General features: G+C 46.2%; 1 protein-coding gene across 1 annotated transcript in view; it reads left to right on the forward strand.

The window, feature by feature from the left end:
• Positions 1–19,164, forward strand: part of TOGARAM2 (TOG array regulator of axonemal microtubules 2) — a 48,054-nt gene that overhangs the window by 2,651 nt on the left and 26,239 nt on the right. Inside the window, 5 exon segments of the mRNA XM_065739615.1 lie at positions 16,292–16,381; positions 16,383–16,417; positions 17,340–17,474; positions 18,028–18,222; positions 18,504–18,724. Coding sequence (XP_065595687.1) covers positions 16,292–16,381; positions 16,383–16,417; positions 17,340–17,474; positions 18,028–18,222; positions 18,504–18,724 — 676 coding nt within the window.

Here is a 19,164-nt window from a genome sequence, read left to right on the forward strand (position 1 = left end):
CTGTCTGGTGTTTACAGATACATGTGTCAGTAATGGTGCTGTAATCTGAACTATCTGGGGAGTAATGCTGAGTGTCCAATTGTTTCTGTGCTGTGACTCAGGAGGAGAAATACCTCTTGCACTCTCTGGAGGGCGAATATAGGGATCTGGCGGAGACAAGGTAAACATAAATGTAAGTTTTTCTTGCCATCTTGCAGCCCACAGCTCCAGACTGCTGGTTGCTTTGTGAAGCGGTGGGGGAAACATAGGTGATAAAAAACCAGTGGGTGCTTGGCCTGGGTCTGTGCTGCTGGGAGCTGTCCCCCTGGCCTGTGCTCCATTGCATGGACAAGCTGCAGTCCTTGTCTTGCACTGCATCTGCCTGTCGTCTCTGTGTGGAAAGCTCAGAGAGGTTCTGGAGTCTCCTTCTCTGGAGACATTCCAGACCTGCCTGGGCACCTACCTGTGTGACCTGGTCAAGGGAGCCTGCCTTGGCAGGGGGGTTGGACTAGATGATCTCTAGAGGTCCTTTCCAACCCCTACAATTCTGTGATTCTGTGCTTAAAATGCTGTGATAGCAGGAAAAGAAAGGGCTGGTGGTGATCTTTTCTTTGAAAGTAAAATAGTAATAGTGCTTCTGGAGATGTGCAGAACTTAAGTGCACTCAGGGACCCTAACAGATGACAACTAAAGCCTTGTGAGAATGTATCTGTGGAAAAGAGTTAAATAAGTATGGTCTGTGTGTCCAAATTAATTTGTAAATTGTGTTTCTCTGGTGCATGAAGGTTTAATGGTATGCACAGGATCTTAGCTTTCATTGATTCATTTAAGGGTTCCTTTAGTTCCCATGGCTTCAGGAGGCACCTGGAGAAGCAGGCCTGGCATACCCAGTGAACAGGCTGAATTAGAGATTTATTTTCTCCTGAGGATTTAAGATTAGAGCCTTAATTGCATCTGATAAGAAATGCTCTGAACATCAAAAATAGTGCTTGCTGAGTGGGGCTCCCGGTGTCATCGCATTATAGCTGTTGAAGGATTACGATAGATTCCCCTGTACAGATCTTCCTTGTGTTGACCCCCAAGTCAGCTCAGCACTTTCAGCTGCAGGATTGGTGTCACCAAAGGCTGCCTGTTCTCCTTGCTCTTGGAGTCCCTCTGTTTGCCAGTCCTTCCTTTATCATTTCTCAGTTGCCAGAGCCAAATGTAGTGTCATTTAATGCTGTTTTGAATCACAGTGCTGTAATATCTTGAAGAGAAGGGAGGACTGGGAGTCTCAGCTGCTCCAGCTCTCGTCTGTGATGTTCTGCATCTCTGAAGTCTGAAAGGGTTTCAGGTGTGGTTTCCTAGGGCTTGGCTCATGCTTGGCATTTAGAGAGAGAAGAAAGCTGGCGGAGAAGAAGGGAGGTGTGTGGGAGTGCAAGAAATCTTTTATTAGAGGTGTAGGAAACAAAAATGGGTGACTGTGCTACTCTTATCACATTCCTCATGGGGAGAGACTGAATGTAGCCCTGTCGTTCCACTTCAGAAACGTGAATACAGCAGTGAGTGTTGGGGATGTTCTGGTCCCAGAGTGGCCTTTCAGAGGGGGATCTCTGCTCCAGCCCTTCTCCTTGTCCCACTTTGGTGCTCACAGGGTTTCTCACACTTTTTCGTCACCGCTATGCAGCGTTTTCCCCTTTCTTATGTTCAGAGAGTTCAGACATCAATGTGTGCTCTGATGCTGGAGTGTGCACCTGGTTCTGGAGTGGTTACCATCACCTGTTGGTATTGTTTATGAAGCTGGAGAAGGTATTTATATGTAAATAAGCTGTTGATTATGTGGCTGCAAATGTATGTGAAATCAGCTAGTTGAAAATCAGAGGCTGGTTTCTAAGAGGGGTTAGCTTGAAGCTGATTTCACAAGCTTGTTTTGCAGAGAGCTGAGGTGAGGTCACCTATATCACAGAATCAAAGGTGTTGGAAGGAGCCCCAAGAAATCCTTGAATCCAACCCCCCGCTAAAGCAGTTCCTTACAATAAGGTTGTACAGGTAGGTATCCGGCCAGGTCCTGAATAACTCCTGAGAAGATTCTCCACAACCTCCCTGGGCAGTCTTTTGCAGTACTTTACTCTTGCAGTTAAGAAGTTCTTCCATGTGTTTGTACAGAACATGCCCTGTTCAAGTTTTAGGCTGTTGCTCCTTGTCCTGATGCTGCACACCACCAAGAAGAGCCTGACCTCATCTGTTTACCTCCTATCTCCCTTCAGGTTTTTTAAAACGTTAATCAGATCTCTCCCTCAGACATCTTTTCCCCAGGCTGAATGGACCCGGGTCACTCAGCCTTTCCTCATGAGGGAGATGCTCCAGGCCCTTTATCGTTTTTGTGTCCTTCTGCTGCACTCCTCCTAGGACATCCCTGTTGTTGAACTGGGGAGCCCAGAACAGGACACAGTATTTCTTCATGTGCCCTCTCCAGGGCAGAGCAGAGGGGGAGGATGACCTTCCTCAACCTGCTGGCCACGCTGTTTTTGATGCATCTCAGGATACCATTGGCTTTCTCAGCCACAAGGGCACACTGCTGGCTCTGTGAATTAAATACGTGTGTTTACTGACTGGATTGGTCTTAGGTAAACTGTATCGTGAAGAAACCCATCTCTGAGAGTCCTAGACTCAATATTTTAGAGAAAGACACCACAGCTCCACAGTGGGTAGATGCAATATCTCATCCTAATGGAGGGCACAAACCCAGCTGCACTCTGCTTTGCAGTGGTGCTATGTGTGAGCCTTTTCTAAATCTATGAATTAAATAAGAGCTCAAGATCCCCAAGCAATCTGGTTTCCAGTCACATGGCTGTGTAGGCCCTTTCTGCTCCCTAGGACCCCTCCTTCAAAGTTCAGCTGCCCCAGGGAAGTAGCAGAAGAACCCGGCCCTGACCTGCTGAGCACCCCTACCTTCTCCTCATGGAGGCACCCCAAGGCCAGGCTCTCTTTAAATCAGCTTTATATAAGCTCTTAATTACACAGCTTAAAAAAAAACAAAACAGCCACGGAACAATGGCCAGACGTGCAGCAGGGCAAGGCACTGATTCCTGCTTGGAAAGAGGAGGGGCAGGGGAGTGATGTGTAGAAATATTTAACTATTCAGTGCCATGTAAGAGCATGAATGTTTGGCAGCTGCTGAGAAGATATTGCTGGTGTGTTAGATGTGTTGGGGGTGGTGGCAAGCAGGTAAACCACTGCAGTGTGCTGCTTCTTCCTCTTCTCCTACTCCCCCAAAATAAGATGGTTTAGTCGTATAGTCATAGTGCTTCCTACTCAGGTCCCGATCTGACATATATAACCTTCCTATTGCATCCAACTAAAACCCAAGTAATGCAATAATGGGCTGAAAGCTGTTACTGCTCACTTCCTTTGCTGCTTTCCAGCACAGTACTGTTTGTGTTCATCCAGCTGTGTTGTTCAGTCAGTGCCCTGGGCATCACAAAACCCTGGTGCTGATACGCCTTATTCTGCAGCAAATCACTGCTTTGTTCAGACCTTTAGGCTTACTCAATGTCTTATGGTGGAAAAACCAATGGCGTGGGATGAATGGATTGCAGAAATGTTGGCTTATGTCTTTATGAATACACGATGTGATCACACTGTGACATTACTGGGGAGGATCTGTGTTGTGGTAGATGGCGCGTTTTGTAGATGCATACAGAATGTCTTACCAAATTCTTGATGTGGTAGTATCACCTGGAAGAGTGTGAATTGATGGTCCTGCTTCCCGTTGAACTTCAGAACCCTTCTCCAGGCATCTTTCCAGTCTGGTTCTGCTTAATTCATGAGGTCACGAGATTGTAGCCCAGGGTGAAAGTATCACGGACAATTTGTCTGCAGAAGTCAAATGTATTGTGATTGCAATATGTTCAGTTAATTTAGAGGTGGATTTTCTCTGTCACAGTGTGAGGGGATGTTTGGTAAGATTTGTTTTGGTCATGGCTAGTACCGTGCCACTTTGAAGTAGAAACAGCACTTCAAGATGCATGGTATATATGGAAACTACATTGTGTCTCTGGAAGGCTCATCCCACATTTTGTCTTCTGCTGTCTTAAAGCAAGCAGTAGGCTGCAAATTCCAGAGTGACTGTGGGAGAGCTGCTGCTTTATTTCCCTCTCTTTAAGCAAGAATGCTGGCAAGCTGCCTGCCCTCCCCCCGAGAGCCTCATCCCCCAGGTTTGTTTGCACGCTGCTTGCTGAACGCCTAAAAAAAGGAGCCAATCAGATTGCATTTGCCTAATACATTAATGAATCTGCTTAAGGTGTCATCAGGTCTAATTTCTTAGTGAGCGGTGACAGTTTAATGCATCGGGACCGAATTGCTGAGGAGAAGTTGCGGGCTGGTGGATTGCCAGAGCTGTGCTGAGACCTGCAGACTCGGGGCTGGGGACCCGGCGAGGTAGAGTTAAACTTCCCTGGGTACTAATGGAAGCATGTAAACAAAAAGAGAGGTGAAGGTAGGTCTCCCTTCTTGTCATTCTTGCAGAAAGCATTTTATTTATTCTGCGGTTGGTGCCCTTTGCCAAAGGAACTCGAACTCCTTGGCTGGCTGCATGGGAGTAGATCTTACTTAGGTGTATTTACTAGAGTTATAGTCACAATAAAATTTTTTAAAGGATCCCTTGAGAAGGCAGAACTATAACAGCCTTTGCTATTCCTAGCAGAATGCATGCAAAAACAAACAGATTAACTCCATGCAAGCTCCTTCCCTGTCTCCTGCGGGGATGGACCGATGGCTCTGGAGTGAAGGGCTTTATGTGCAAGGGCTACATGCCGTGGTACACTTCTGATAGTGCAGTCTCGCTCTCATCCTCAAAGAAACAGCGTGCTGTTGGGAGCTGAAGTGAGACCCTGGCACAACGTTCCTTTGCTTCACTGGGAAGCTCCTAAAAGGTTAGACACAGAACTATTACAAATATTAGCCAGATTGTCACTTTCAAGTGAAAATGTAACAAGGCGAGCATCTGACAAAATGGGAGCAGCTTGTTTCAGATGGTTGCATGGCTTTGCCAACTGTTTTCAAGCATCTCAACTACTGTTCAGCTGACAGTCATTTTGATCTTTTCTTTACCTGTTTTTTGGAAAATAAAAGATCAGGGCTCGTGGATGTGCTCGAAGAAAAACATCTTTTTATTGAAGATATTTTTTTTGCATTGTTTTAAAAATGCACAGATGACAGACTGCATGAAGAAGCCTGGTTCCATATTTTAGGCTGTGCTCTGAAGGTTGCATTTAAAATTAATTACAGTTTTGCTATTAGTACTGATGGGAATGAGTTAAGACCCAAACTGTCATGTCCTCCTATGGTTTCCTATATCACTCCTGTGGTTTAAAGCACAGACAAACACAACAAAAGACTTGAGTTGCCAGGAGCCATCCACCCTAGGGGTGATGGTAATTCTGTGTTAAATGTTTGCCCATAGACTCAGAGCTCTTGGGCAGCTGTAGAGAGGAACATGCCCATGCCTGAGTCTCCAGAGGAGCCTGGTACAGGGGTAACCTTGTCATTAAACCCAAGTTTTAAGGCCATATCTTTGTCTGCATGCCTAGCTTGATGCTCCTAGGTACAGTGCAAGCCTCCACAGTCATTCAATTACTTCTCATAACCCATCAAGTTTGGTAGAGGGAAGTGCCCTCGTTCATCACTTGATGTCCCAGAGTACAATTCTATCCCATGTAGCAGTCTCAACTTTCACTCATCCCTTCTGCTCCAGAGGCAGTGTCTTGTAAGAACATACCTTGCTGAAGTCTCAGAAAATGTTACCTGGATGATGCAGTTTTGTATTTGAGAAGGATGGCAAGTCCTGGCTTTGTGTGAAGATAATGGCACATCTCCAGACATTCTTGCTCTCACTCAGATGAGGAATGGAATGACACAAAGTGAGGAGCAAGATGAAAGATTTGGTTCATGAGCACCAGTGTCTGCAATGGGTTGGCAGTCACTTGTAGCCAGGCACTGGTTGTGTGTGAGATTTTCTTCCTGCCCCCAAAGCTCTCCTTTCTTGGCCCTCACAGGGTCTCTTCTAAATGTCCTCATCTTTCAATTACCTGCCCACCCTTAGGTGCACCCATGAAGCCTAATTTTGTGTGGAAGCTGAAATGGCTTCAAGCTCTGCTGAAGTAGGATTTATGGCATTTCAGTAGGCTCATTGGTTGCTCCTTTGCCGTGAGTAAGCTCTGCTTTGTGCTGAAGGCCCAGTGTGCAGCTACTGGTGGTGGAGAAGGGCTGGATGCTGAAAGAACTGTTACCTCTGTGCTGCCAGCTCACAGCAGGGTGGGGGCTGAGGCCGTTCCTCTCAGCATTTTCCCATACCTCACTTCTGGCATCTTGTGGGAAATGGTAGCGTGGCTATTTTTCATCCATTATTATCCTTTGCTGTGGGCTAGTGGCTGGAAATCATTTTCCACTAGGACTGATGGGGATAATGTGATTCAGAAGAGGAGTCGTTTCTCAAAGCATCTGTGGGCTAGGCACCATGGCACTTTGCTTTCAGTGGGGTCAGGCTGAGCCCCCTGATTTCTGCTATTTCCACTTCCTACAAAGCCACACAAAGCTTTCTCCAGTGTAGGCACAGTGCTTGTTTAAAACCGTGAGGGTAAAAAGAGGAATTTCTTCATCTACCACTGCAGTCTTACACTGCAGTCTTCTCCATGACTTTGTGGGGCTTTGTAAATATTCAGCTTTGTAGTTTTTTGAGAAAAATCTGCCATCCTGTCCCTATTTTTCCTTTCCTTGGTGCTCAGGCAGCTAATTTCCAGAGCCGCAGAAGAATTGAACGGAAAGCCATTAGCAAGGAAATTGAGCCCTTTCTCATCTTGACTCATTTTGTATCATCTCTGTTTATTGTGATAACGTTTTCCAACATGGAAGAGTCTGGAAGAATCCTCCCCATCTGTCTGAGGTGAGCTGTTACCTGCCTGCAGGTTTGGGCATCTTCCAGCTCGCAGTATGCTCCCTGCCAAGCTCTTACTGGGGGTCGATAGAAGTTGGAGTTGTTTTTCAGGACCTTTCAAAGTTGATGGCAGGTGGAATAAGTTGCAGGCCTGACTTCTCCTCTCTGTATCTTCAGCTCAAGTCTCAGCTACCTTCTTTGCATGGATTCGCTCCCATCATTGCATGGATTTTTTTCAATAGCTTGAACAAAACTTTTATTTATTATTTTTTTTCTGTTGTCATTGCATGTTCTGTAACAGAGGCAGGTGGGGTGGCATCATTGAAGCTGGTTGTGCTTTAGCCACCTAATGCCAGGTGTGCTGGCCCACGCCTGCCTCCAGCAGGCTGGTATGCTCCAGCTCTCCAGGCATGTAGGCAGGGTGTGCGGTGAAAGCTGAGTTTGGTTTTCAAAAGGATTTGGGCTAAATCCTGGCAAAGCTGGGAAGAGGACTTTGACCACACCATGTTTGCACACTGACTTGCGTGCCCTGCTTTTGATGTGGCTGCATAATAGCTAGGGGCAAAGTGAAGTCATGTTTTTCTTGTGTCCATCAGTCCCCAGACTTTGTGTTTAAGAGTGTCCAGATTTATTTTATTTTCTTATTTCTTCATGCTACATTAAAACTGTTCTATTATGATCAAGTAAATGCAACACAACTTGTACTGGACAGCAGGTGCCAGCAGCTGGTTTCTCTGCATTCCCAGCTGAGGCTCAGCTTCACATGGCTGCTGACTTTTCAGGTAGCCAGAGCGAACAGACGGTGACTTGCCACATTTGGCAGTGAGTTAAAACCTGCAATTAGCCAATATGCAGTTAAAAAGATTAGCAACATAGGGAACCATGTGGGCTTAGTTGAGGACCATGCGATCCTAAATGAATTAGGTGGGAAGCATGGTGTGTGTGCTGCCCTGAGTCACCAGAGGGTGTCTGCAGGTCAGCTCTGTGCTGAGGTAGGGATTCACCCCTTGGAATTCGTGTTACTCCAAATAGACACCATTTTAGGATTGGATGAGGGTAATTTAAGAGAAATATAAACCATTCAGTTTTAAGATTCCTTTTTCTGTTAAAAAAAAAAAGTTTATATATTATATTTTTATTTTTATATCTATATATTTTATAGAAAAATATATAGATATATTGGCAGGGCTGCCAATATGTGGTATATTTTGTGTATTTATTATTGGTTTCTGTCTGCTTGGCACAAAGATACTTCCCCCCACACAGCTCTCTTGTCACTCTTTGACTTATTCTCTGTGACACCACTTGGTGGGGGGAAGGAAGCAGAAGGTGTTGGCCCTCTCAAAGCCCTCGGGGCCCTGCTGATCTGAGTATGGAGTCTAATTAATAAGGAAAAGCCAGGGAGGTCTTGCCCAAAGGCTGGGCAAAGCAGAGGCAGGTGGAGAAAGGCAGGTGCAGCTGTATCTCTATCCGTCCTGTTTTCTGTCCAGTTTTCTCTCTATTTCTCCACCATTAGGAATCCAGGACTGATTAAGAAATGAGTATTTAAAAAATAAAAAGCCCTCATACCCACTCACATATTTTTTTTTCCTGTTTGTTGATATTTCAGCTCACATCAGTGTTTATTATTGACTCAGAACCCAGCTTATATTTGTTAGTGAAGCTCATCTGTTTCCTCTCAGCCTGCAAAACTTCATTGGCACCTCCAGTGGTAAATTAATAACCTCCTTCTGCTCGTTGGTCACATAACCAGAAGGTCTGCATAAACCTGCTGGCTCCAGACCAGCTGTGTGCTTGGGTTGTTTCCCCTGTGGGCTCAAATGCCACTCAGCATTGGTTGCCCTTGCTCAGTGCACAAATGAGGTTGCCATGGGGAAAGCCCAAGGGTTCCCAACCCAGCAGGGGTTCCTGAAAACAAAAAAGAAGCTGTGTGCATGCTGTGAAGCTACTGTGAAGGACCATGCTGCCCAGCAAGAATGCTGTGTGAAAGAAAAGATGTCAAGAGGGGTAACTGAGTAGATTTCAGGTTGTGTGTATGCTGGCATTATTTCCATCTGTGGAGGAAAATGCAGCCTGAGAGCAGGTTGCTGGTCAAAGCAGGGAGGGTGGAGGTTTAGCCAAATACATCCAATATGTATTTGTTAAAATGAAGAGGCTATGCTTCACATGTAGAGATTTCAAGGCAAGTAGTTTTGTTAACCTACTGGGAGGGATGTCTCAAGGCATGGTGTTGTGACCAGGTTCATTTCTCAGCTGTCTGTGTGCACAGGACACCGCTCCTTCCCTGCGTCACCCACTCTGTCATTAAGAATGTGCGGGTGACATAATGTGGCCACAGGGGTGTGATGCTGCCCAAGATGAAGTGGGATGATGCAGGGCTCAGGAGGGAAGGTAGTCCTTTCTCCTCTGACAGCAGCAATTTTTTCTTCCTTTATAGGAAGAATGAAATAAAACTTTGTCCCCCTGTTTTTCAGGCTAAGTGTGTAGGCTGTTGAATCTGCCTCACCAGCAGAAGGGCAAAGTGTGCCAGTGCTCCAGGCTGGAGACTGGATACTCCCAGGTGGTCTCAGTCTGATCAGCTGACAGTCTTTGCTCAACTTTGGTAGTTATTTTGGTGGTTTAATGAGGGTCACACTTTTCAGCTCTCCTAACGCTGCTTCCCCATAGAATTGCTCATTTGAGACACCCAGCAGCTTACATTTTTTTGCTGGAGCCGAGCTGGTAGCTTGTTGCTCAGCCTAATTAAAGAGAACAGATTGAACACCATATCAAGGAATATCCTTTAAAGAGGCAGTGCCACTGCCACTTCATGGCACTGTCCCTAACTGATGGCTCTGTTAGATGACACGTGCTTGTAAGAAGAGAATTCCCTGGCCTGAAGAGTTCCTTGTCTGAGAAGAAAACAAGAAAAGAGGTGAACAAGCAGCATTTCTGCTATGCTGTCTTTACAGAGGGGAGCTGTGGGAGGTTGTCTTGCCTGCAGCCTGCCTCAGAGGCGAAGCAGTTGTCCTAGCATCTCTGAGACAGTCCTCTGCTGCTTGTTTCTAGCAAAGAGGAAAAACTTTTTTGAGAATTCTCCTATTGCATGCACGTAATGTCATGCTTGGACGCCCATTCACTGTAGTTGGCGAGTTTCCTGCCATCCTGTGATGTATAGGGTTGTTATTTTCTCATGAACTCAATTACTCTGGCTTGGAGAAGCTGAGAAACTTGGGAGGTTGACGTTTGACTCACTGTAAGGCTGAATCTTGTACTCCTACACTGCTGTTGCTTGCAGGGTGGCTCAGCAGTGTCAGGAGGGTGCTTCCCATTGGTTTGGCTGCTGCTTTGCTAAGCGAGGTGCCACTGCAGGGTGTCTGTCCTGCTGGGAAAGGATTGCTGATGTTTGTTTTTTGTTTGTTTTCCTGTAGGAGTTAAATTACCGTGCATTTTTCCTGCTAAATATCCTCTTGGTGCTTCTCTGTTGGCTTGCAGTCTGCACAGGAGCTCAGGACTCAGTGCTTAGAGAATGAATTTCTTCTCCTGGAATGGTCTTGTGGATGCTCTCCATCCAAATCATGGCACAGACAGAACGAGCTTCTGCTCCTTATCATTAATGGAAAACAGCATTGCACCTCTGCTCAAAATTTCTCTCTCATTTTGTGTGTTTACAGAAACAGCCAGCAGTGACTTTGTTATGGAGGACTCCAAAACGTACCAGAGAAATGATGGGAAAGTCATTATTTTCACATTTGAAAAATTGCTTTTGAGTAAGCGCAGCAAGAACAAAACATGTGCAGTAGTGTAAAACCAAGCTTCTGCTCAACGTCATGGAGTTATCCACAACACAGCAGAGAGGTATAAAGTGTTCACAGTGAGGGTGGTGGAAAATTCCTGTTTAGTGGAGATGGCAGTTAGTGTGACTGTACTGCACCAGAGAGGGCCAGTTGGAAGGAATTAATTCTCTTTTGCTAATCTTGCCTGAATAGGATGCTTTCTGACCAGCATGGATTTACACCAATCCAAACGAGAAGGGTTCCAAGCTTATGCAGCAGATCTGAGCGAAGAACTTGTCAAATTCTTTATCTTGTGTGGCAAAGGGGGGTGGGAAACTTCCCCTTCCTTTTACCAGTTGCTAGTGATGCTTTGCTATTTGCTCATGTGCTATGGTTTGGGTGTTGTTGAGCTCCCACGGGTTTTTGCTGCTGCAGCATCTGAGGAGCTACCTGCCAGCCCTGCAGGCAGGAGATATTCCTCCAGATTTCTTCAGAGAAGCAGTTGCTATGCAGCCTTGTTTATTCCTGGTACGTGACACCGTTTGCTCGTTGAGCTAGTGCACCTGACCGGGCGGGCCTGTCTTCCTCTTGGAGGAGGGGGCCGCCTTTCCAAATGGCTGTCTCTGCTCCTGGCTCGGGAAACACAGGCTCTGGAGCACCAGAAATCCTTGTTGCCTTGTGGGTGGTGACCCACAGCAGGGATTCACGCTTCTCAGGGGGACTGTGAGCTTCATGGCACGGAGCAAGGTTTGTGATGTGAAGGCTGTCTGTGCAGGAGGTTGGAGGTTGGTGAGCAGCCCTGGCTGCTTCCTGCTGCTGTTGCTGGGCTCTGGTGGAGGTCTCTTGGTGCCTTTCCAAAAAGGGAAGAACATCTGTGAGAAAGATTTATGATTTTATTTTTTATCTTTTTTATTTTTTCTTCAAAATGTTCTTTTAGAAAGTCTTGCAGCAGGGGGAGGGATGCTCCTGCTAGGTGACTCCAGCCCTGTGCCAGAGGGCTTGGGTGTCACATGTAAGACAGATAGTTGTGAGAGCAGTGGTGGGAGAGCAGCACATGGGGTGATGGGTAGAGAAGGGGAAGGGAGGGCAGACCAGGCAGGAGCTGCTGAGCAGTGGGGTGTTTGTAACAAGGAAACCACTGTTCATATGACTCAGTCACTGCTGAAGGTTAGGGCATGGTTCTGCCCAGTGTGCCTGCTCGTCCATGCAGGGTGGTGACCAAGTCTGTTTTGGATAATGGTTTAAACTGCTGTGTTTCACTAAGTTGAACCTTGGTGCTTTACTTTGAAGGGCGAGAGAAGTAGAATTGTGTTTTTTTGTCTGCTGGCTTTTTCCTTGCTGAGAAAGAAAGAGAACCTTGCTGAGCTTACCAGCTGTCTGATCCTGAAGACACTGCATTTGTGCAGTACTTGTCGTACTGAGGATCTCCTTTTTGGAGAATCTTCCAAGCAGTTTGTGAAGCTTCCAAGCATCATTCTCACGTTTCAGCTAAAGGCTTCAACCTGTAATCAACTGAAGTTGACTTACTCACCTTCACGCATGCAGAGGTTGTGTTCAGAGGCTCTGTTTTCCTGACCTCAAGATTTATGCTTTGCTGCAGGCTGGGTGGCGAGCTGGCAGCAGAGCTCATGCTTCTCCTGCACATATCCACTTTTCATCCTGTTCTTCAGTTTTGTTTCCAGCAGCAGCCATCTCAGCAGGCATAGGCCTGGGGAGATTTGGGAATCTGAATGCTCAACAGAGTGAGGTGATATCTGATAGCTGAGGTGAATGGAGAGTTTAAAAACGTCAGTGATGCTTGAATGGTGGACTTAGATCCTGAACATGACAGAGAGGTGTTGTAAGGACCAGGGAATAAATTCCAAGCAGTGGGAACTGTTGTGTTTCAAGGTTCATACAGCACTAAGAAGAGCAATAGGACTTAGTGAAATAGATACAAGCGTAATAAAATGGACAATTAAGCCCATCTCATTAGAGACTTTGTGCTCCCAATGCTTGTTACTCACAATGAAAAATTTCAACACGTAACTCAGATCCCACAGTGCTGCTGAATGAGATGGGTTCAAATTGTTGAGAATTTCCCTGCCTGGTGGTTACGCAGGAATAGGACAGAGCCCTTGGGATGCTCACTTGCAGTTATGTTGGAGAGTGCCCATACTTGTTTGTGCTTTTGTGATTCAGGGAACAGTATGGGAGGCCCCACAGGGAGATGAGCATGGGGCAAGAGAGTGTGTTTTAGTGATCCTTTGCTATTGAAGAGGAAGGGATAGGGCAGGAGAACTCTCTCTGCAAGGCACTGGGGAGACATGCCTGATATTGCCAAGGAAAATGCAGTCACAAGAAACCCATATGATGCTGTCAGGGAACAAAACCTTGCACAGGCTCAGGACCCTGTGATTGCAGGGTTGTAGTCAAAGTCTTCCATAAGGAAAACTTTTCCAATGCTTTTGGTCAAGGTTATGCCCAAGGCAACAAGTCAGTGTACTTGGCTCCTCGCTGCCTCATGGTGTCCTGCTGGCACAGGAGCCCACGGTGCAATCCATCACCTGCTGCTGGGGAGCAGGCACCCTTGGCCACAGCTCCAGCAGAGACCATCACAAACGTGTGTACAGTGTTCACGTGACTGCGGTGTCCAGCAGAGCACCTCATTAGAGCTGGAATGAGTGTTTGGTCGGGTGCGTTTAGGAGTTAATAAGGTTTGCATTCAGACCAGCTTATTCCTAATTCTCGATTCACTGCTCTGGGTAAGCTGCTGCTTATGATAACTCTTGTTTCGTGGCTGAGCAGCCCTGCTCTGCTCAGAAGCAGCCCTGACAGGGGCACTGAGTTTGAAGATCTTTCAAACATGAGGTGAGGGCAGAACACTTAAAAAAAAAATAATAATAAAAAAAAAAGGCCATGTGTGGGTGCTCTGTACCTCTTAGCATTATTTCCTTTATCCGTGCTTCTTACCAATAGTCAATATTTGAGAAAGGAAGCTCGATGACTCAAAAATTTCTCAAACCATTCAGTTCAGTGGTAAGGAAAAAAAAAAAAAAGATAACCTCTTCACCAGCAGCTGTTGAAATATTGGGTTTAACCTCCAGCAGCTCCAGTCCTGCCTGGCCCTGTAGGGCTGCTGGTGTTGATGTTTCACATAGAGATACTGTATATTTGCTGTGCTAGGAAGCCTCCAGAGAAATAGGTTGTTAGTTAGGGAAAACAGTAATTATAGTATTAAATAATCTCTATTTTCATTTACTCAGTGCTAATGATCCAAAGAAGCTGAAAATCCCAGAAGATGTGTTTCGTTTGGATTAACCCAGCGGAATGGCAAGACATACAGTTACTGTATGATGAAACATCACCAAGGCCTGGAGTTGCTCAGATGCATTTTTGCTCTGTTTTCCTCTTCAGAAAGCCAATTTTTAGCATATTATTTATACAACAGTGAACCATTGGTGCTGTTCTCTGTAGAGAGAATGGCACAAGCTTATTTTGAGCTTCTCTCAGCAGTGGCTGAAGAGGAATCCTGCACGTGAGGCTGCAGAAAATTGCTCTTCTATTATCATTCCAGTCTTGGTGCGATCTTCTGTCCCTTTTTTCCCCTCAAGAAAATGGGGTGGACTTATGTGAACATACATTTGGGATTTTCCGTAACGTGTAGTTGGCCTGAATTGGGTGTTCTGCCCTGAATTAAGGCAATTAAGCCTCTCGGGCCATAAATAATGCCCTTCCCACTTAAGTTAGTGTGTAGGACAACAGCCTGGCAGAAGAACAGCACTGAGGCATGGAGATACTGGTCTCATGTTGCAGGAATTTTATTGCAGAATACATCAGTGGCAGGGAGAGCCCTCTGTCCTTAGCTACAAGGTGCACTCATTTCTGGTACTTTCTGCTTTCTCTTGGCTATTTTTAATACCTTAAGCAATGGGGCATGCTCAGCTTCATTTGGGAGCTGATCTCAACCAGCCAAAAGTACCACTGATGTACTTTTCAGATATTCATCCTATGCTTTGTGCCCTAGTCCCGCTGACAGTGACACCTTTCATTCTTTGTTTTACCGTGCACAGTCTGAAATAGATTGGGATTTGTATTTCAGGGATATTTAGTGTCTGACTTTCACTGAAAATAATGGGAGCCAGGCTCTCAAGACCCTCTCAGCATCTTTGTTCCTTGACCTTAAGCTGTCCCTTTGAATTTACATAGTATAACAAAAAGGTTTGAAGTCAGACGTGGATTAACAGCTAACTCCAGCCTGTCTGAAATTGCTTGCTTTATTCCAGATGAAGCCATTGACAGCTTTGGAGGAGATGTAAATGTTTTGGGCAGGGGGTGGAGCTACAGGGCTTTGCTGTTATATGAGCATTTTCTAATGTAAATTGCTCGAGGACACCATTTTATCAGATTGTAAATCTGACGGATGGCAGGGTATGTGAAGTCCTTGCTTGGGCATTCTCTGTCACTTGTTTTAAGCTCACAGAGCACAATAATAGGTACCTGCTTTTTTCTTCCATCAGGAGCAGTTCTGTTTGTGATTGATCCTCCTGGCTGCACTTAGCTACCATGCAGTTGCCACTCTTTCTTCAGAGCTTTATAGGCACCTATCAGAGGGTTTCCAAAAACAATTCACATTGGCATCCTTCTGTTCCCACTGACATTTATAGGAGTTTTACTATTGTAACCCTACTACAACAACTTACAGTGTTGACCTTTCATCCTAAGGTATGCTCTGCAGAGCACACCCTCTTACCTCTCTGGTTGGGCTGTAAAAAGTAGGCCAACACAATTAAAGAAACCAAAGCTTTATATGGTGACAGAAGGTGAAAAGAAATCTCCAAAGCTCTGAAGTGAAAGTAGCCAAACTGGTAAGGGAATAGACCACAAGCTGCAAAGTGTCACTTTTTGTTGCACTGGTGGGCAAAGAGTATATTTTTTTACTGTTGTGTATCCTGCACCCACAAATCCTTTAGTCCTGTGGGATGTGTGCTTGCTGGTGTTGGCAGGACAGGTGGTTTCTGGACAGCTGGCAACCCCAGTTATGGGTCTCTCTACAAACTCAGGCTTTCTGAGGTGCCAAGCAGTTGTTTCAACTGCTGTTCTCCTCCCTTTCCCAAAAGATGGCAGATCTGGAAGCATCTGGTTGTGGTTTCAGTTGTACTTCAGAATTGCTCATGGACGTGTTATAAAAGCTGATCTAGCCCTTTCTACCCCTTCTCAAATGGAACATCACCAGTGTCATTTGCCCCTCAGTATGTGCAGGTATGCTTGTCTTAAAAAGGGAGACCATTCTGCTCCTCAGTTGTTGTTTTTTCCCCATTATCAGTTGTTCTTCATGTAGATCCACTTCAACATTACAGCTCACTGTTGCCAGACATGTGAAACTGCGAAGCTCTGTGGTGCCAGGTCTGAAAGCAGTAAGTGTGGCAAGAAACTTGGCTGCCGTGCCCATCCGGCCACGAGGACAGCAGCTGCTGGGCTGAGTTACACCTCCCCTGCTATGCTGCCAGCAGTCTTCTTCCAGCATCTGGCCATGTCTGGCAAAATATAGCAAATGCATATCATGAATGCATTTTTTTTATGGTGTTTTAACATGGTGTTTGTGACGCCGAAGGGCAAGGGCGATGGCTGTCACTTGTACTAGCAGTGTCCTTTTTCCATGCAGGCTCCCGATGCTGCAGAGGACCCCAGCGACAGCCACGTCAGGTGCAGTGACAGGCAGCACGAGCAGCCTCTCATCTGGACAGAGCCCATCATCCCCCCATGGCAACAGAAGATAATTTTGCAGCAGGTGAAGGGCTGCAGCAGATGACAGACCTCTAGCCCTGCAGCCTTTGTCCAGAGGACTTTTGCCTGCCCAGTGGCCTGGAATGCTGCCTGGCTCAGGGAGGCAGAGCCCCTACAAAGGCTGCATTCATAGCACTGATCGCACAGCCCTGGAGGTGCTGACTGTGCTGCCAAGTGCAGCAGCTATTCTTTATTCTGCAGGAGCCCAGCCTCGGAGGCTGGGTAATGGGGGGTATATTGGCCAGGATGAAAGGCAGGGAAGCATGCTGCACATAGCTTTGAATTTTCAGGAATAGCTAAGATCAGAAGTTTTCTGTTTCTGTTACCGGAGAAGGAAGCATCTCTGAAGCAGGGAACAATCTCCAGTAACAGTGAAGCAGAACAAAGGAGAATGTTTGGACAGTCAATTTGCATCTTGCAGTATCCCAATAAACTGATTGAATACTGGGGACATTTAGTGCAGAGTTCTTCTCTTAGGTATAGCACATAGCGATTAATTCTTTGTGCTCCAGTAATTTCTTTATTGTGGAGAGACATAAAAGCTAACAAATCCGATTGGAAATTACAGAAATCAAAGGATTTTCAAACTGGATTTGTAAATTAGCTACTCACTGGATACTGCCAAATTCTAGATACCTTTGCAGGTTGTCTATCCTTTGAGAAGAGATGGAGAAATCCCTTTGTCTTAGATAGGCAACCAGCAAAATGTGTCATTTTCCAGAGCATTCAGCTGTCAGAATGCTGGAATATAAGCGCTTCTCTAGACAGCACAGCATGAAGTCATCAAGGCCCTTGAGGTCAGGACTATAATTTAATACTGATGTCAGTCGAATATGAAGAAGGGATGTCTGCTTATCTATTTATTTTTTCCTGCTCCTTCCAAAAAGCTGCAAATTCAGATTGCTTGTACTGTCTCTATTTTGAAGCTAAGTATGATGCCCCAGTTGCTGTCTACTGTGGGAGCGTCCCAAAGGTCAAACCCAGATGCAGAGCTCTGCGGGGTGGAAGCATTGATTCAAACTTGCAGCTTTGTGGCAGCAGATGGATTACTGGAGAAGAAGGTGAGGATGGAAGGTGGTTCAATGCATGATGGCGAACTCATCTCATCAGAAACCCTGATTTTAGGAAGAAATGCTCCTCAGAGGTCGGTCCTAGTACTCCTCTGTGCCAGAGCAGGTAGCTGACAGGGAGATGTGGATGATCCTGCCCTCCTCCGGTGGTGCTCTTGGCATCATATCTCTGTCATTAATTCACTACATTTTATCTGTGGTATCCAAATGATGACCACTGCCAGCCATGACAGGGACTGAAGCCCAAATGGCCTTAAATTGGGTATCATGGTGTGTTATGAGTTCTGTATCTATCCATGCTATCAGTGAGAGCCTTGCCATTGGTAAATTTTTGTCTGCCCTTCAGGTCTAACCTTGAGGATTGGATGGTGCCACTGGTACCATGTGCCTGATTACCAAGTTTCTCTCTGCTTTAACTCAAACATATAGCACTATGAAGGTCTTTACTGGTGGTGTTCACTGAAGCCAAGGACTGACATAAGAGTAGTTGGTTGTAAAGCAGCAAGGTCAACAACTAACACACTTCTTCCCATTCCATACCTAGGGGCCATCTCTTCCCTGGAGGGCTGGGGCAGCAAGGCTAGCATGCAGGACCTTGATGCTGGGGCTGGAGGTGATCTCTCTGCCCTTCCTCATCTCCAGGAAAGGGAGGTGAGCAGTGCTGCCCTGGAAACTACTCGGATCAAGGACAAGCTGAAGAAGAGGAGGATGTCTGAGGGCCTGCTAGCCCCACAGAGAGGTAAGGCTTAAGCCTGTCTGCTCTTCAGCAGGAGAGAACCTAGAGAACTAGTGCATATCACCACTGAATAGATCTCCCCCCCACGAGTGCTCTCTGCAATAGCCTTCCCTGTTCCATCACCCACATAGCTCTCTTGCTGCTGTAGGATGGAACCTGTTTTCTAACTGCACAGTGTATTGCTGTACACCATATTTCAGATGTAAGATGTCAGATGTAATATCTAGCGCCTGGTGCTCTGCCATTTGAAGTGCTGCTTCTTTTACACTGCGTCTGTTTTGCAGACCTGACTGACAGCAGTGACCTGAAGGGGGCTGACTTGAAGCCAGCCAGTTCCAGGTCAGCTTCCCAGAGGCTCCTGGTAACCTCCAAGCCTGTGCCCCCCATCCAGAGCAGCCTCCCCTCCCCAGAGCCCAGCTGGATGAGCAATGCGGAGCAGGAGCTCAGGGAGGACAGCACAGATCGTGGTGGCAGCAACACCAATCACAAGGAATTGATATCAGAGGTAAGGAAACAAACTAAATCACATGTGGTGGATCTTCAGTGTATTCCTGTAGGCAAAACTCTGAGATCTTCTTTCCCTGTGGAAGCTCGGGTGGATGTAGTATGTCAGGCTGATTTTGCAGCATGCTTACAGCAGGCTTTGTGTCCCCAGTGTATATGAGTAGGAGCATACTTCTGTGCACTCCATGAGCTCCTCTTGTGTTTTATGACCACAAAAAACTACCAGTGACCACACAGAGCAAGAAAATATGTTTCACCTGGCCAAGCATATCCTTCTACAGTTTCCTAATACAGGTTCCTGTGAAGCACCTATGTTGCAGGCACAGCAGTGTGTAGGCAGCTTCTTAGACCAGCTCTGTCTGGTTTAGATGCAAAATACGTCTGCTGGAGCAGACTGTCCTGCAAATTCAACTCTGAGTTCCAAGTACAGCAAGGTCCTTC

Source organism: Cyrtonyx montezumae, unplaced genomic scaffold (genome assembly GCF_038088225.1).
Source record: "Cyrtonyx montezumae isolate F1298 unplaced genomic scaffold, pur_monq_1.0 scaffold_24, whole genome shotgun sequence".
Classification (NCBI taxonomy): domain Eukaryota; kingdom Metazoa; phylum Chordata; class Aves; order Galliformes; family Odontophoridae; genus Cyrtonyx; species Cyrtonyx montezumae.